The sequence below is a fragment of the Capra hircus genome, chromosome 18 (genome assembly GCF_001704415.2).
Source record: "Capra hircus breed San Clemente chromosome 18, ASM170441v1, whole genome shotgun sequence".
Taxonomy (NCBI): domain Eukaryota; kingdom Metazoa; phylum Chordata; class Mammalia; order Artiodactyla; family Bovidae; genus Capra; species Capra hircus.
The window spans coordinates 27,536,842-27,550,893 of record NC_030825.1 but is presented as its reverse complement, the minus strand read 5'-3'; the positions used below and the strand labels follow the sequence as shown (position 1 = coordinate 27,550,893).

The 14,052-nt window shown below is 42.9% G+C and overlaps 1 protein-coding gene across 2 annotated transcripts; it reads right to left on the bottom strand.

The window, feature by feature from the left end:
• GINS3 (GINS complex subunit 3) lies at positions 1,241-7,277 on the bottom strand. 2 transcript variants are annotated; one of them, XM_018062066.1, is made up of 3 exons: positions 6,743-7,277; positions 3,195-3,428; positions 1,241-2,810 (listed from the first exon to the last, which is right to left on the bottom strand). In XM_018062066.1, exons 1-3 carry the CDS (start codon positions 6,926-6,928, stop codon positions 2,580-2,582), a joined length of 651 nt encoding a protein of 216 aa, XP_017917555.1. In that variant the 5' UTR covers positions 6,929-7,277; the 3' UTR covers positions 1,241-2,579. The 2 variants fall into 2 exon arrangements, with proteins under 2 accessions (XP_017917555.1, XP_017917556.1); XM_018062067.1 differs by lacking the exon at positions 3,195-3,428.

Below are 14,052 nucleotides of genomic sequence, written 5' to 3'. Positions count from 1 at the left end.
AGAAGAGATTAAGAGTAAGATCAGGGCTTCACTTCTAGCCACATGGGTCAGATGCTAAAGGGGAAGGTCAAGGTGGTTGCCTGCAAGTCTGGAGTTTAAAGGAGGTCTGGCTGGAGATGGAATTTGGGGGTCCTCAGTGTATAGGAGGTGGTATTTAAAACTTGACAAACGACACTGGAGGGAGTCAGAATGGTTAGGAAAGGTCCAAGGACTGAGGCTGGATAAGTCCAAGGATTGAGGCTGGAGCCGTCCAAAACACAGAAGTCGGGAGAGTGCAAGGACCTGACTTAGGAGACCAAGCCTCCACTCCTCTCAGCAGCCCAACCTGTACTTCAAGGGAAAGCCTGAAGATGGCGAGGTCTTTTGTATATAATTAAGGCCAGAATTACCTGGGGAAAGAGCCTTTAAGAGGAAAGAGTGTACATCCCCCCTTGATTTTTTTTGAGTGGGGGATTTTTGCAGAAACTGACACCTGTGGTCGGCGATTTGTTTTGTAAGTGAATATTGAAACACTCGAGTCAACAACATTTGGGTAACAAAAGACATATTAATATATCTCTAGTCAATAAGTTGTTAAGAGTGATTTAGTATTTGAGCCAATTTGTTGACTTAAAAAATTCACCTCTTTGAAGGCATCAAGAGACTGATTTGGGGGATGGTTGTGGAGAAGAAGGTTTGGAATTGACAGCCTGGAAGGCAAATCTGTAATTTGGAGATGGGGCTTCAGAAGCTCCTTGCAATATAATTTGTTTAAAATTTTAAATGAAATATATTTTTCATGTGCACACTCACATATTCTTGACATGCGGCCTCTGAGCAAAAAATTGTTTCTAATAAAATAAAAAAATGGTACCAGGGACTTCCCTGGTGATGCAGTAGTCAAAGACGCTGAGCATCCACTCCAGGGGTCATGGGTTTCATCCCTGGTCAGGGAACTAGGATCCCACATGCGGAGCGGCGTGGCAAAAAAAAAATGGTAGCAGCCTTAGGATTGACTTTACAAACAAAGCTGTCTGTGAATTCAAAAATTAAATAACACGCTTTTCTCACTGACTCTGAATTATCTCTGGGGGCCCGGGCTACATGTGAATGCTGTGACATCAGCGAAGTCACTCTTCTCTAGGACACAGCCCATCCCTATAGGGAATGTCTCCCATATTTATGAGTATTGTGCAAACAAAAGAGCAGTTGCTAAAACATGGATTTATTTGGGCATTACTGTCAAGTATGATCAAAGACAAAATTCTCTGAGAGCTTTGTCTGATCATCTGTAGTACTCGAGTTCCAGAAATAGCACTTGTACAGAACGTATTCATGTGCAAAATGGATCATTTATTTAGCACTAAAATCAAACTTTAAAAACATCAGTTCCATCTTAAAAACAGGCATTTAAAAAACATTTCTGACATTCTAAGTTTGCATCTAGACATCTGCACAATCTGGAGACCCAAATTCCACTGGGATTTCCACTGACAAAGGTGATTTTCACCGGCTGTGGGAAGCTGGGAGGGGAGCCATGGCATGGAGAGAACTGTCCTTCAAAAGGTCCAGTGGGCCCCAGGGATGCTGTTTTCCTACTCTGCTGAGGTTTCCTCCTTGATCTCCAAGGAAAGAGTTTCGTAGTTGCTTACAGAGACTCTTGGTAACTGGTCAGGAATCCACATATAATCATATTGCAAAATTTCTTGAAGAGAAAAAAACCATGACCGAGGTCTCTTGCCCACTCACTTCTGCCATGCTAAGCTCCTCAAACAGAGCTCTTAATCAGCAACACTGAAGTCCTGATCTCCATGTAAGAAGGGCTGGTTAACACCCTTTAATAACTACTCTGCAATTCCAAAGGACTCTCTGACAGCTTTCCTAGGGAGGCATGAAGTAACTGAGGATCTCAGAGGCAAAAACAAGCTCAGTTTAACCATTCCCCGTCTAGGCTGACTGTAGTTTTGTGAAGACCAGTATATGAAGCCCTCATCACAGAACAGGAAAACAACGTCTTCTCTTTAGTAAAGGCCAGGCCACTCATCGGCATTTCCTCTTTTCCTTCCTTATTCTTGGCAATTGCTTTTGGAAACTGGGTAATTCCCCATAGGAAGGTGGCAGGTGATACTTACAAGGAGGGCCAGCATCTCCAGGGGTACTATCCTTTGTACAACCACAAGGAAGATGAGGCAGTTCAGCTCAGGAGGACATCTTATGAACAGGCAGGAAAGGTCCATTTGTACCCATCCTTTGGAGCTGGTGAAACTGGATATCGAAGGCTGTCCAAACTCCCAGGCACAAGGAATCCCGGTTCTAACTCTATTGCGATGTATGTGTTAATGATCCTTCTTTATGAGGGACCTCGGCTGTGGGTTCCCGGGCTAAGGAGGCCTAGGCTGTGGGTCAGCAGGTAGGACAGTCCTGGAAGACTCAGAGAGCCAGGGACAACGCCCAACATATCACACCACTCCTGACACTGCTACAGGGAATAAGCCCCAAGATGGGACATGATTCTTGCCCTTTACAAGGTCAACGTAGCTCCTATCAGGGACGCATGCAGGGATAAGTCTACAGGGAGAAATTCTGTGTTCTTCTGGCCTTCAGTCTTCCATGTCAGTGAATTTTCTCTTTGCATAGTTCTGAACCAGGTTGGAAGCTGTGAGCTGAGATGCCTGCCCCTTCTCCCAACACTGAAAGTCATTCAGTCCTTTCTGCCCTGTTTGAAACAAGCCTCTCTCCATCTCGTCTAGCCGGGCCACGAGTGCCGACGTGTCTTCATTGTAAGCGTTCTGGGAAGAATCCATGATGCGGCGGAAACGTCCAACAAATGTCTGAAGAAGAAGTGCCAGAGAGAAATCAGATACATTTTTTTAAATCCCTGAACACTTACAGGCAAGAATTTGGTTTGGGATTCAGTCAGAAGGAGGTCTGAGCCTCCTCTGCGTATCACCTGTGATCAACCATAACCCTTTTCTTATTTCCAGGATTTCCTGTTGGTTCCAACTCTTAGCAAGCAAACATAAAGAGCAGCACACAAGTCATAGTTACATGCATATATAATAGGCAAACACAGACTAACTGTAGGCTGACCTAGAATAACAATACACTGATCGCATAAATCATACACTCCCCTGGGTAAGAGTAACATCTGGTGGCCAGCACAGCTATCTCCTGAGTCATGTGCAATGCCATAGGTTTTCATGTCAGTTACTTGCCTGCAGGAGAGAATGGGAGATGTCGGCATTCTCTGGACTGTCAAAATGCAGGAGCTGGGAGCCGAACCCATAGAAATGTGGTCCCATTTTGTGGAGGTCCACCACGTTGGCGTCTGCACTGAACACAGTCCTCCAACCCTCCTGGTAGATCTTGGGAAGTTCCACTGAAAGGATCCGCCGCTTGTTGTCAAAAAGTCCCTTTGCCAACCACAAAGGGAGTTCAAGCTTTGTGCCCTGTATCACACAGGATTGTAGGTTTTAAAGACAAGTAACATAGTAAATGTGTTACTATGCACGTGACCTGAGAGAATGAATGAATATCAGTACTGCCTGTTCTCTCTAGGGGAATGACTGCCAAACGCAGAAGATGTAGTTGTGACTTAAGAAATGAACTGTGTGGGCTGAAGTTTTATGTCATGATGGAACGGAGAGAGAAAAAGCACTTATACCAAAAAGAGAGTGAAGAACAAAAATGTGACACAAAGGGAAGGCTTTCCTAACTAACGTAAATAAAAACTACCCAGTTGCAGATAACAGAAAATAGAAGGTGGAAAAAATGTTATGCAAAAGAAGCATTACTAGAGATAAAGACGGACCTTTGATAATAAAATGGTCATTAAATCTACTAGAAAAATAGAAATATCTGTCTAAATTAACAGAAGTAAAAGGAAAAATGACAAATCTACAATCATCATGGGAGATTTTAACATCTCTCTTTTCGATAAATGAGAAGTAGCAAACAAAAAATCAATAACAACATAGACAGTCTAAACAACACAAATAAAAACTTCACCTGATTTATGTATAGATTATGTACTGCAGACCATGCCTTAACAATATCGGACTTTTCAAGCACATCGCTGTTGTTTAGTTGCTAAGTCATGTTCAACTCTTTTGTGACCCCGTGGACTGTAGCCTGCCAGGCTCCTCTGTCCGTGGGATTTCCCAGGCAAGAATACTGGAATGGGTTGCCATTTCCTTCTCCTGGGCATCTTCCTGGCCCAGGAATCGAACCTGAGTCTCCTGCCATGGCACATGGATTTGTTACTGCTGATCCACAGGGAAGCCCTTTCAAGCACAAACTGAATGGTTATCTTATGCTGGCGTTTAAAGCAAATGCCAACTTTCAAAAAACTGAAATCATTCAGACTATGTTGTTTGGCCACTGTGGAACTAAGCCAGAAATAAAAATCCAAACTGTACATAGCAAAGTCCCCAGATGTTTGGACCTAAGCACCAGTCTTCTCAATAATTCATGAGTCAAAGAAGAATTCATAGTGAAAATTAGAAAACCAAATTAAAACTTGTGAAATGTAGTTAAAGCTACAGGAAAAGCACAGCTAAAAATGTAAAAAAGAAAGCTGAAAAATCAATGACCTAGGTACCCATCTCAAAATGTGAATGGTTGCAAGAGAACAAAGAAAATTAAGCCCAAAGAAAAGAGAAGGAAAGAATAATTAAGATAAGAACTAAATGACCTAAAAATGAAGGTACAAATGAGAAAGCTGACAGAGCCATTATTTAGTTCTTTTAAAAGACTGCTACAAGTGATAAACTCCTAGTAAGAAATTATGATCTCTTAAGAAAGAGATCATAATTTCTCAATATCAAGAATAAAAAGCAGGACACAGCTATAATTGTACAGATGTTTAAAAGATAGTAAAAGGCTATTTTGAACAACACTATACCACTATATTTGAAAATTTAGGTGAAACAGTCAGATTCCCAGGGTGGAAAAACCATGTACCAAGAGTAAAACTAGAATAGAAAATCTGATAGCCCTGTGTCTATGAATGAAATGAAATATATCAGTAAAAACCTTCCTATACAAATCTCCCACGCAGAAGAATCCTAAATAGTAGGGCAATGTAGACATTGCGCCCTCAAAGAAGGGGACCATAATTCCCCTCTCCTTAAGTATAGCTGTACATATGACTTCCTTCCAGAGAGAACAGTCTGGAAGGTGGAAAAGCAGAGTAACTTTACAATGAAGAATCCTGACAAATCCCACATAGCTCAAGTGATCAAGGTTCGTATCAACACAAGTCCCGCTGATGGCAGGTACCCTTGTTAAGATGTGGTAAAAATGGCACTTCGCCTCTATGGTCTTCCACCTCAACACAGTCTAATCACAAGAAAACCAGCAGACAAATCCCAAATGAGGAATATTCTCAACAAAATACCTCACCAGCACTGCACAAAACTCATGGTCATTAAAACCAAGGAAAGGCTAATAAATTGTCAAAGCCAAGAGGAGCCTAAGGACACACAATTACTAAATGCAATTTGGTGTCCTGGATGGGAACCTGGAACAGAAAAAGGACATTAAGTAAAAACGAAGGAAATATGAATAAAATATGGATGGTACACCTCTGTTTATCAGTGTGTAAGAGAACCAACTAATTAAGCACTCTAATGGAAAGTCAAAACATAATGTCTAAATGTTTAAAAACTCAAGATAAATTTAAGAACATTAATTAGAAATATGGAGGTGAATTTTGAAGAGACTGTGAAAAAAGGAGACAGATCCTGTAGAAATGGAAAGGACATGAGGGAGAGCAAGGCAAGGTCTCCTATTTTTTTCTATAAATCTTTGGGTATTATTTGGCTTTTTAAACTTTGCATATGTCTCACTTCGATAAAAATAATTCAAAAAAGACCAAACAAAAAACCCTTCTAAACAAAACTTGGGTTAAATACGAAATAAAAAATAACCATTATGGGACTTCCCTGGTGGTCTAGTGGCTAAGACTCCAAGTTCCCACTGCGGGTGGGGGGCGGGTTCCATTCCTGGTCAGGGAACCAGATCCCACATGCCAAAACTAAGGGTTCGCACATGGCAACTAAGACCCCCACGCAGCCAAATAAATATTTAAAAATAAGAACTATTACAAGCCATGTTCCTGGGAAAAACTCGAACTTGAAGTCATGCAGTTCTAAGTTCGAATCCCAGTTCACCACTTACAATAAGACCCTGGCACCCTGGCCAAGAAACCCAACATATCTGGGCTTCAATTTCTTTATGTGTAACAACATCTGAATATAGGGCTGTTAAAGGACTAAAGGAGTAATAGATCCCTGCACTAAAAGCTCTCAGGAAATGGTTGCTGATGCCATCATCATTTCAGGAACGAATATAGCAATTTGCAGCTCCCAGACATCATTTGCTCCTACAGAAACCAAAACTTGTTTTGCTTTAAGGCAAAAAGTGATCAGAACCCTGGTCCGTAGGCGCCGATCCTTAAGCATCAACACACACCGGGTGAAAACACACTGCTGAATTTGGATAGTTTCAAAAAAGAAATCCGTGTTGGAGGGACCCTGACGACCCAGTATAAATTTAGTTTCCGCAGAGGTCGCGAACGCTGCGGGGGTGGGAGTGGGGCGCGCGGCAAACAGGACTCAGCGCTCGGCTCGGCCTCCCTGTACTGTAAAACTACAAATCCCAGAGGGCATCGCGCCCGGCTACGCAGCGCCCCAGAGCCCGCAAGTCCTACTTGGAGTTGTAGTCTTTCCAGACGGGATCGCTTACCTCCGGGATCGCTTACCTCCGGGATCGCATTGTCAGTCTCGGCCCCTCCGCTCCGGTCGAGGAAGAAAGCGCCCAGGCGCGGCATGGGGATCTCCGTGCGCACCGAGAGCTTCTCGTGGGACATCAGAATGTCGTCCAAGGAAAGAAAATTCTCCTGAGGACCCAGCGCACCCGACTCCACCCGGAAATAAGCCTCGGACATGGCGGCGGCTTGAGTGTCTCCGTTTCCACTCTCGTGATTCGGGAGACCTCCTGGAGTCAGGGATGTAAAAAGAGGAGGCTGCTGAGGCTGGTCAGGATTGTGAAGGTTGAGGAGGTCGCCGCGGCAGTCAGACTGGATTCAAACTCTTTTCCCGCGCCCGCGGACGGGCCAGACGGGAGCAGTCGATCCAGGCTGGTCTGCCCAGACAGAAGCAATCGACAAAGTCTGCGGATTTGGTTCTGCGCGACCCAGAGGAGGAGGAGCAGTACTTGGCTCCGCCCAAAGTGTTTTTTTTTTTTTTCAGGAGTGTAGCCTGGTGTGAGAACTTTAAATAAAACTGGAGATTGCTTTGAAGCTGCAAAATGCATTTGCACTAGATCGTGGTCCTTTAAATGTTTATATGAAATTTAAAACATTTTGCAACACACTTGGGGGCTTCATTGCACCCTCCCTCTCTGACCTGATCCAGTCTGAATTTACATTTTGTCAGTCTCTGTGAATCTTTGTTAATGCTGGTACTTGAAAGAAACATAAAACAGAGCAGAACTCTAGCACTAGCCCCAGATAATTATTATGGACTATTTGTAGTATTTTGGAGTGGGTATAGATTACAGTGGGAGGGAAGGTCCTGAGGCCACTTAAGAACCTCCCAGTTCATCTTATTTGCTATTTCTTTTTATGGCTCTCATTTTAAATCCTTAAAAGAGGAAATCTGATCGGCCCAATTCATCTCTTTCAGGCAGGTCACACTGGTCACAGGTGACCAGCCTCTCTATAGAGTGGTTGCCTGTGACCAGGGCCATTACTGCTCCAGGGGAGAGAGACAGGGAGGGGTTATGTTACATGGTACCAGACTTGGGGGCGTCACTCAGTCAGGGCTCTGGGTGGTGGCAGAGTGTTTAGAGAGGCACTACAGAACTTATTCATAAAGGACATTTTCTGGGGCAACTAGAGCTATGAACAGAGGGTTCATGGGAAAGGAATGTGTATTACTCATGTTTTTTATTTTACACTTTACGATGCTTTGACATTTTAGGGCCTTGTAGCCCTGGGAAGAACTGTTCGTTTGAGGATGAGCTAATTCCGGGAGTAATAAACAACTTGCCTTCCATGGACAAAGCAACTGATCCAAAGCCCATATCCCAACCACTTCCTTTATCTAACTCCCACATAGCAAGCCAATATTTCCCCTTCCCTAAATCACCCCAGGGCCAAGTGCTGGACAATTAGAGACCAACCTGATTCCAACTACTCAATCCTAAGTTTGCTCAAACTTATCTATTCTACCTCACCTATTTCTTCCCACAGAAACCACCCTAAACTCTGGGCCATCTTCTCCCCTCCCTCCTTCAGCCTCCTGACTGAACCTAGTGCTTCCCCAGGTGGCCCTGCATGGCTTGATGTATGCCCCTTTCTCTTGGGAACTGTGAGTAATGAAACTTCTTTCAGTGGCATTGACCACTCTGTGCAATCATTCAGTGACCAATGGAAGTTAAACCCTGAGCATCACCCAAACAAGAGGCAGTGGGGGAGTGGACTGAATAATGGAAAGCCTTGGGTGCTATTCTAAGAGGTTTAGGCTATTCCATAGGAAACAGGAGAAAAAGTAAGGCTTTTGAGCAAGTAAGGACATATATTTGGGCTTTAAAAAGCATATCCTGGCAGTGAAGAAGGGAGAGGTCAGAGGCAGGGAAGCTTCTTGGATATCACAGTGGTAAAGAATTCGCCTGCCAATGCAGGAGACGTGGGTTCTATCCCAGGCTGGGCTACAGTCCATGGGGCTGCAAAGAGTCAGACGCAACGGAGCATACACACACACAGGGCAGTACCTGGCAAGTAGTTGGACACAGGAATGAAAGGACAGAGATGGCCAGAGATAATCCAGGTTTCTAACTTGGTCAGCTAGGTGGATGGAGGTGACACTGATAGCTGTACAGAGCACAGGCAGTTTGAGGCAAAATATGAGTTCGAGTTTGCACTTATGGAGTCCAGAAGCTGCTGAACAGGCAGGTCCACAGTGCAGTGGAAAAATCCGCCTTGAACTTTTAGTTGTCTGTTCAGTATTTGGTGATAGTTATCTAAGAGCCTTTTTCTTTACTTTTTTTTTTTTTTTTTTTGGTCCGCACCACACAGCTTGAGGGATCTTAGCTCTCCTACCAAGGATTGAACTCATGCCCTTGGCAGTGGAAGCACAGAGCCCTAACCACTGGACCACCAGTGTTATCTATTTTGTGGTAGTTATGAGAGTCTTTTTAAAAAAATCATGTCTTAAATGTTCAGTTTGCTACACTATCAAATACCAAAATAAAGAGTTACTAGCCAAAACTTTTAATTTCTCTGGTGAAATGGTTGTAGGACACTGGATATAGTTTGGGGTAGAAATATAAGTTAATTTGTCTAATTGAAGGCATGGCAGGTTATTTGCTGACAAAGATAGCAAGCTATTTTTCATATTGAAACAGTTGAGATGGATGCTTAATGATCTATCAGTGCCAAAGAAAGGATTACTTTTGTGAAGAGACCAGAATATTGGGTCTAAACTCAAATACCACAGTTATTTTGATCCTAAGGTAATAGGCCAGCGTTTAAAATAAAATCAGAATATCTTGTTTTCTTATTTAATGTCATGGCTCATCGGGAAACTATTATTCATTTTTGTATGTTTTTTCTCCATTTAGTCTGTTTTCTCCTTGAACTAATAAGTGAATAAGTCACAAAAAGTGAAATGAGTGCAAGTTTGAACTTATGATGCTAAACAGTTGCATTAATTCTTTGACAAAAGTGGCACCAAGTTTTCTCAAGTATAGATCTGTTTATAGCCTAAATTTTAAGAGCCGGGCTTCCCTTGTGGCTCAGCTGGTAAAGAATCTGCCTGCAATGCGGAAAACCTGGGTTTGATCCATGGGTTGGAAAGATCCCCTGGAGAAGGGCTAGGCTACCCACTCCAGTATCTGGCCTGGAGACTATATAGTCCATGGGGTCGCAAAGAGCTGGACACGACTAAGTGACTTTCACTTTCACTTTTAAGAGCCAGCAATGCTTCTCTTCTCTAAGAAAGCTTCTTAGTACCAGTCTATGTACCAGAATTACATCAAACAGAGTTTCAGTATACCTATAATATTCAAAGTATAATCAGTATATTTACAATATATGGAATTTCAGTCTTCTGAAAAGTATCTGCCGAATCCCTGAAAAGCAGAGTAATTTTTCTACTGTAATCATTTCAAGATTGGAGAATTGTAGAACTGGATTGTAGAACTGTATGACATACACAGACTCTAAAAAATATTTTATTTTTGATATGGACCATTTTAAAGTCTTTACTGAATTTGTTACAATATTGCTTCTGGTTTGGTTTTTAGTTTATGATTTTTTTTTTTTTTTTTTTGGCTGAGAGTTGTAGGAGATCAGCCCTGGGATTTCTTTGGAAGGAATGACACTAAAGCTGAAACTCCAGTACTTTGGCCACCTCATGTGAAGAGTTGACTCATTGGAAAAGACTCTGATGCTGGGAGGGATTGGGGGCAGGAGGAGAAGGGGATGACAGAAGATGAGATGGCTGGATGGCATCACTGACTCGATGGACGTGAATCTGAGTGAACTCCGGGAGTTGGTGATGGACAGGGAGGCCTGGCATGCTGCGATTCATGGGGTCGCAAAGAGTCGGACACGACTGAGCGACTGAACTGAACTGAACTGAACTGTATGGGATCTTACCTCCCTAACCAGGGATCGAACCTGCATGCTCTGCTTTGGAAGTGAAGTCCTAACCACTGGGATGCCAGGGAAATCCCTACACAGATTGTAGATAAAGCAAAACAATGTGCAGCTTTAATTTTTTTTAAATACCAGTACTTTCTTTTTTGTATTTCTTTTTAGACTCTTTGGTGGTGGGTTTTTTTTTTTTTTCTGAATATCAGTGCTTTCTAAATTTCTTCCTTTGAGTTGGGGAGGCTGTGGTGCAAGTAATAGAAATCCAAATCCAGGCGGCAGTGGGTTGGAGAGGACCTACAGGGGTGGGTTAAGGAAGCCATCCTTCCAGCTGATTGCTTAGCCAGTACTTACACCCTGTTACTGGTCCATCACTGAATGCTGCCTCTGCCTTCACAATATTTCTGGAATCTGATGACTGCTTATCACTCTGGTCCAGGCCATCATCATCTCTTGCCTAGATTGTTCCATAGCTTCCTATCTAGTCTTGCTTCTGCCAATGGCTTCCTTACTGTTCCTTGAAACCCTAGGCACACTCATTCATTCCTCAGGGCTTTGCCCTGTCTGTTCCTTGTCCCTAGATCGCCTTTCTCTCATATTTCCACATGGCTGGTCCCATTCAGAGTTTCCTCCAAAGTCACCTTGAATAAATGCAGCTCTAGCCAAGTAACCAAGGCCTTCCCTAGCCAGCGTACCTACAATTTTAAACCTCCTCCACAGACACCCAGTATCCCCTCCCTTTCCCCCCCTAGCACTGACCACTCAATAACATCTTGCATATTTTGCTTATTTACCTTGCTCTCTGTCACCCCTACTAGAACCTTAGGTCAGTGAGGGCAGGGATTCTTTCTGGTGTTCATTTCACTGGTATATCCCTGCTGCTCAGCGCATGGTGTGCTGTGTGCTGTGCTTAGTCACTCAGTCGTGTCTGACTCTTCGCGACCCCATGGACTGTAGTGCACCAGGCTCCTCTGTCCATGGGAGTCTCCAGGCAAGAATACTGCAGTGGGTTGCCCTGCCCTCCTCCAGGGGATCTTCCCGACCCAGCGACTGAACCCAGGTCTCCTGCATTGCAGGCAGATTCTTTACCATCTCAGCCACCAGGGTAGGCATTTCCTAAATATTTATTGCTATATATATATATAAACATATATATATAATCTATATATAAATAAACTTTATTTATAGTAGTGATATTATTTTCCCCAACCTCTGGGATCTAATGTCTGATGACCTGAGGCAGAGCTGATGTAATAATAATAGAAATAAAGTGCACAATAAATGCAATGCGCTTGAATCATCCCGAAACCATCCCCACTTCCCATCTCCCCAACCCCCCTCCCCCGAGTCCATGGAAAAGTTGTCTTCCACAAAACTGGTCCCTGGTGCCAGAAAGATTGGGGGGCTGCTGCTTTAAAACATGAGATGAAAATAATGAATCAGTTTTAAATAAAAAGTAGTACAAGTGCAGATATCACAGCAGTCATAGAGGGCAGCTGTGAAACATTGAAAACACTGGCTTTAAGTGGTTAAATATAGTTTGCCGCCGTACTGGTTCGGCCACATCTAACTTTCTACATCCATGAGCTCCAGTCATTCCAGTGCCACAGTGGAAGCTCATTGACAAGGTTTTGCTCACTTATTAATACACTTGTTAAAGTTGGGTGAATGCTTAGGTAGAGAGCAGACAAGATTTAGGGAGCTCCCTGGTGGTCCAGTGGCTAAGATTCAGAGCTCCTGTTGCAGGGGGTGTGGGTTGGATCCCTGGTCAGGGACCTAGATCTCACCTGCTGAAACTAAGACCTGGAGCAGCCAAATACATTAAATAAATGCTATTTTTTTTTAATGTAGAGAAGATTTAAAATGGCTTGGCATAGTTTCCTACCTATGAGACTTGCCTAGCAGCCATTAATGCTCAGTTTGTGTGTAACTCTGGGATCCAACAGGCCTGGGTAGAGTCCAACTTCCAACACTTTAACTGGCTCTGGACCTTGGGTGAGTTATTTACCAGAAGCTTAGCTCCTGCATCTGTAAAATGGGGATGATATATATGATAGTAACTGGAATGAATGAGCCAGTCTTCAAAGAGCACTTAGTTCAGGGCCTGGGCTATAGTAAGGGGTCAATAACTATCCTCCTTATCATCATTATTGATACACATTTATTCATTGCTGTAACCTCAGCATCCCAAACGATACTTGGTACATAGCAAGCACTCAATAAAATTTGTTAAGTAACTGTCATCGTTCATTATTGTCATCCTTGATCAAGGCTTGACTACACTTGCTCCCTGCCACCCCCCAATTCAAGTTTCTAAATGTACTTGAAAATGATAAATGATTATTCTTCAAATTTCCCCTGAAAACATTGCTAGAATTTAGCTCTTGTGAGTTCAAATTCTTAAACTTTTTTAATTTCTAAATTACAGTACTGTGTTTGAAACCTTATTATATAAGGTTAATGGATTTAAATCACTGGAGTTCATTTTTACATAATTTAAATGTTCTCTTGGTTGAGCTGTTTCTTGAGCACTGCTTCAAAACGCCTTCAATGAGATCAAAATAAATTGATGGGCATAATGCGACCTTATGTGTGGGTAGCTCCAATTTTAGATTCTTCCCACCATCTTCAGCAGAAATCGTAAATCTAACTTATATATTCAGAGACTTTGTCTCTGTGTATGTCACCCTCTTAACTTGGCAAAGGAGCAGACATCACATCATTCTAATAGAGGTAACTCATTTAGTCCAACTTTTCTTGTTCTGTGTTCCCAGCTCCACAAAAAGACCCTTTTCTCCCATTCCTTTCTATTTGTCTTTTTCTGGTAATTTGTTATGTAATTTAATTCATGATCTGAGAGCCAGAGTTTTTCTCAGTCCAAAGGTAGTGGAGTGGTAAGCAAATCTATTAGTTTAAGGGGAATACAGGAGAAGTACGGCTGTCATTTATTCACTAAGAGGTTCAGATGTCGGACTTCCCTGTGGTCCAGTAGTTAAGAGTCCACCTGCCAAAGCAGGGCACGCGGATTCAACCCTTGGTCTGGGGAGATCCCACATACCTCCAGGCAACTAAGGCAGTGTGCTACAACTACTCAAGTTGGCATGTCCTGGAGCCCGTGTTTCACAAGAGAAGCCACCTCAATGAGAAGCCTGTACACGCAACTAAGAGTAGCCCTGCTCACCACAACTAGAGAAAGCCTGTGCACAGCAACAAAGGCTCAATACAACCCTAAATAAATAAATATTTTTTAAAAAAGATGTTCAGATGCCTATTAGATGCCCTGGGGCTGCCGACAAGACTGCATAGACTGATATGAAATGTTCTGGGCTGTTAAGGAGGATGGTGCCTAGTGGAGAAAATAGTAACATAGGTGATAAAAGTGATAGAAAAAGTGAAAAGTGTTAGTCATCCAG

Coding starts and splice junctions, on each gene's coding strand:
- GINS3 (XM_018062066.1), bottom strand. CDS start 6,928: ATGTCCGAGGCTTATTTCCGGGTGGAGTCGGGTGCGCTGGGTCCTCAG. Junction 3,429..6,742: donor CTGACAATGCGATCCCGGAG/GTAAGCGATCCC, acceptor TGTGTGATACAG/GGCACAAAGCTTGAACTCCC. Junction 2,811..3,194: donor TCTCCCATTCTCTCCTGCAG/GCAAGTAACTGA, acceptor CTTCTTCTTCAG/ACATTTGTTGGACGTTTCCG.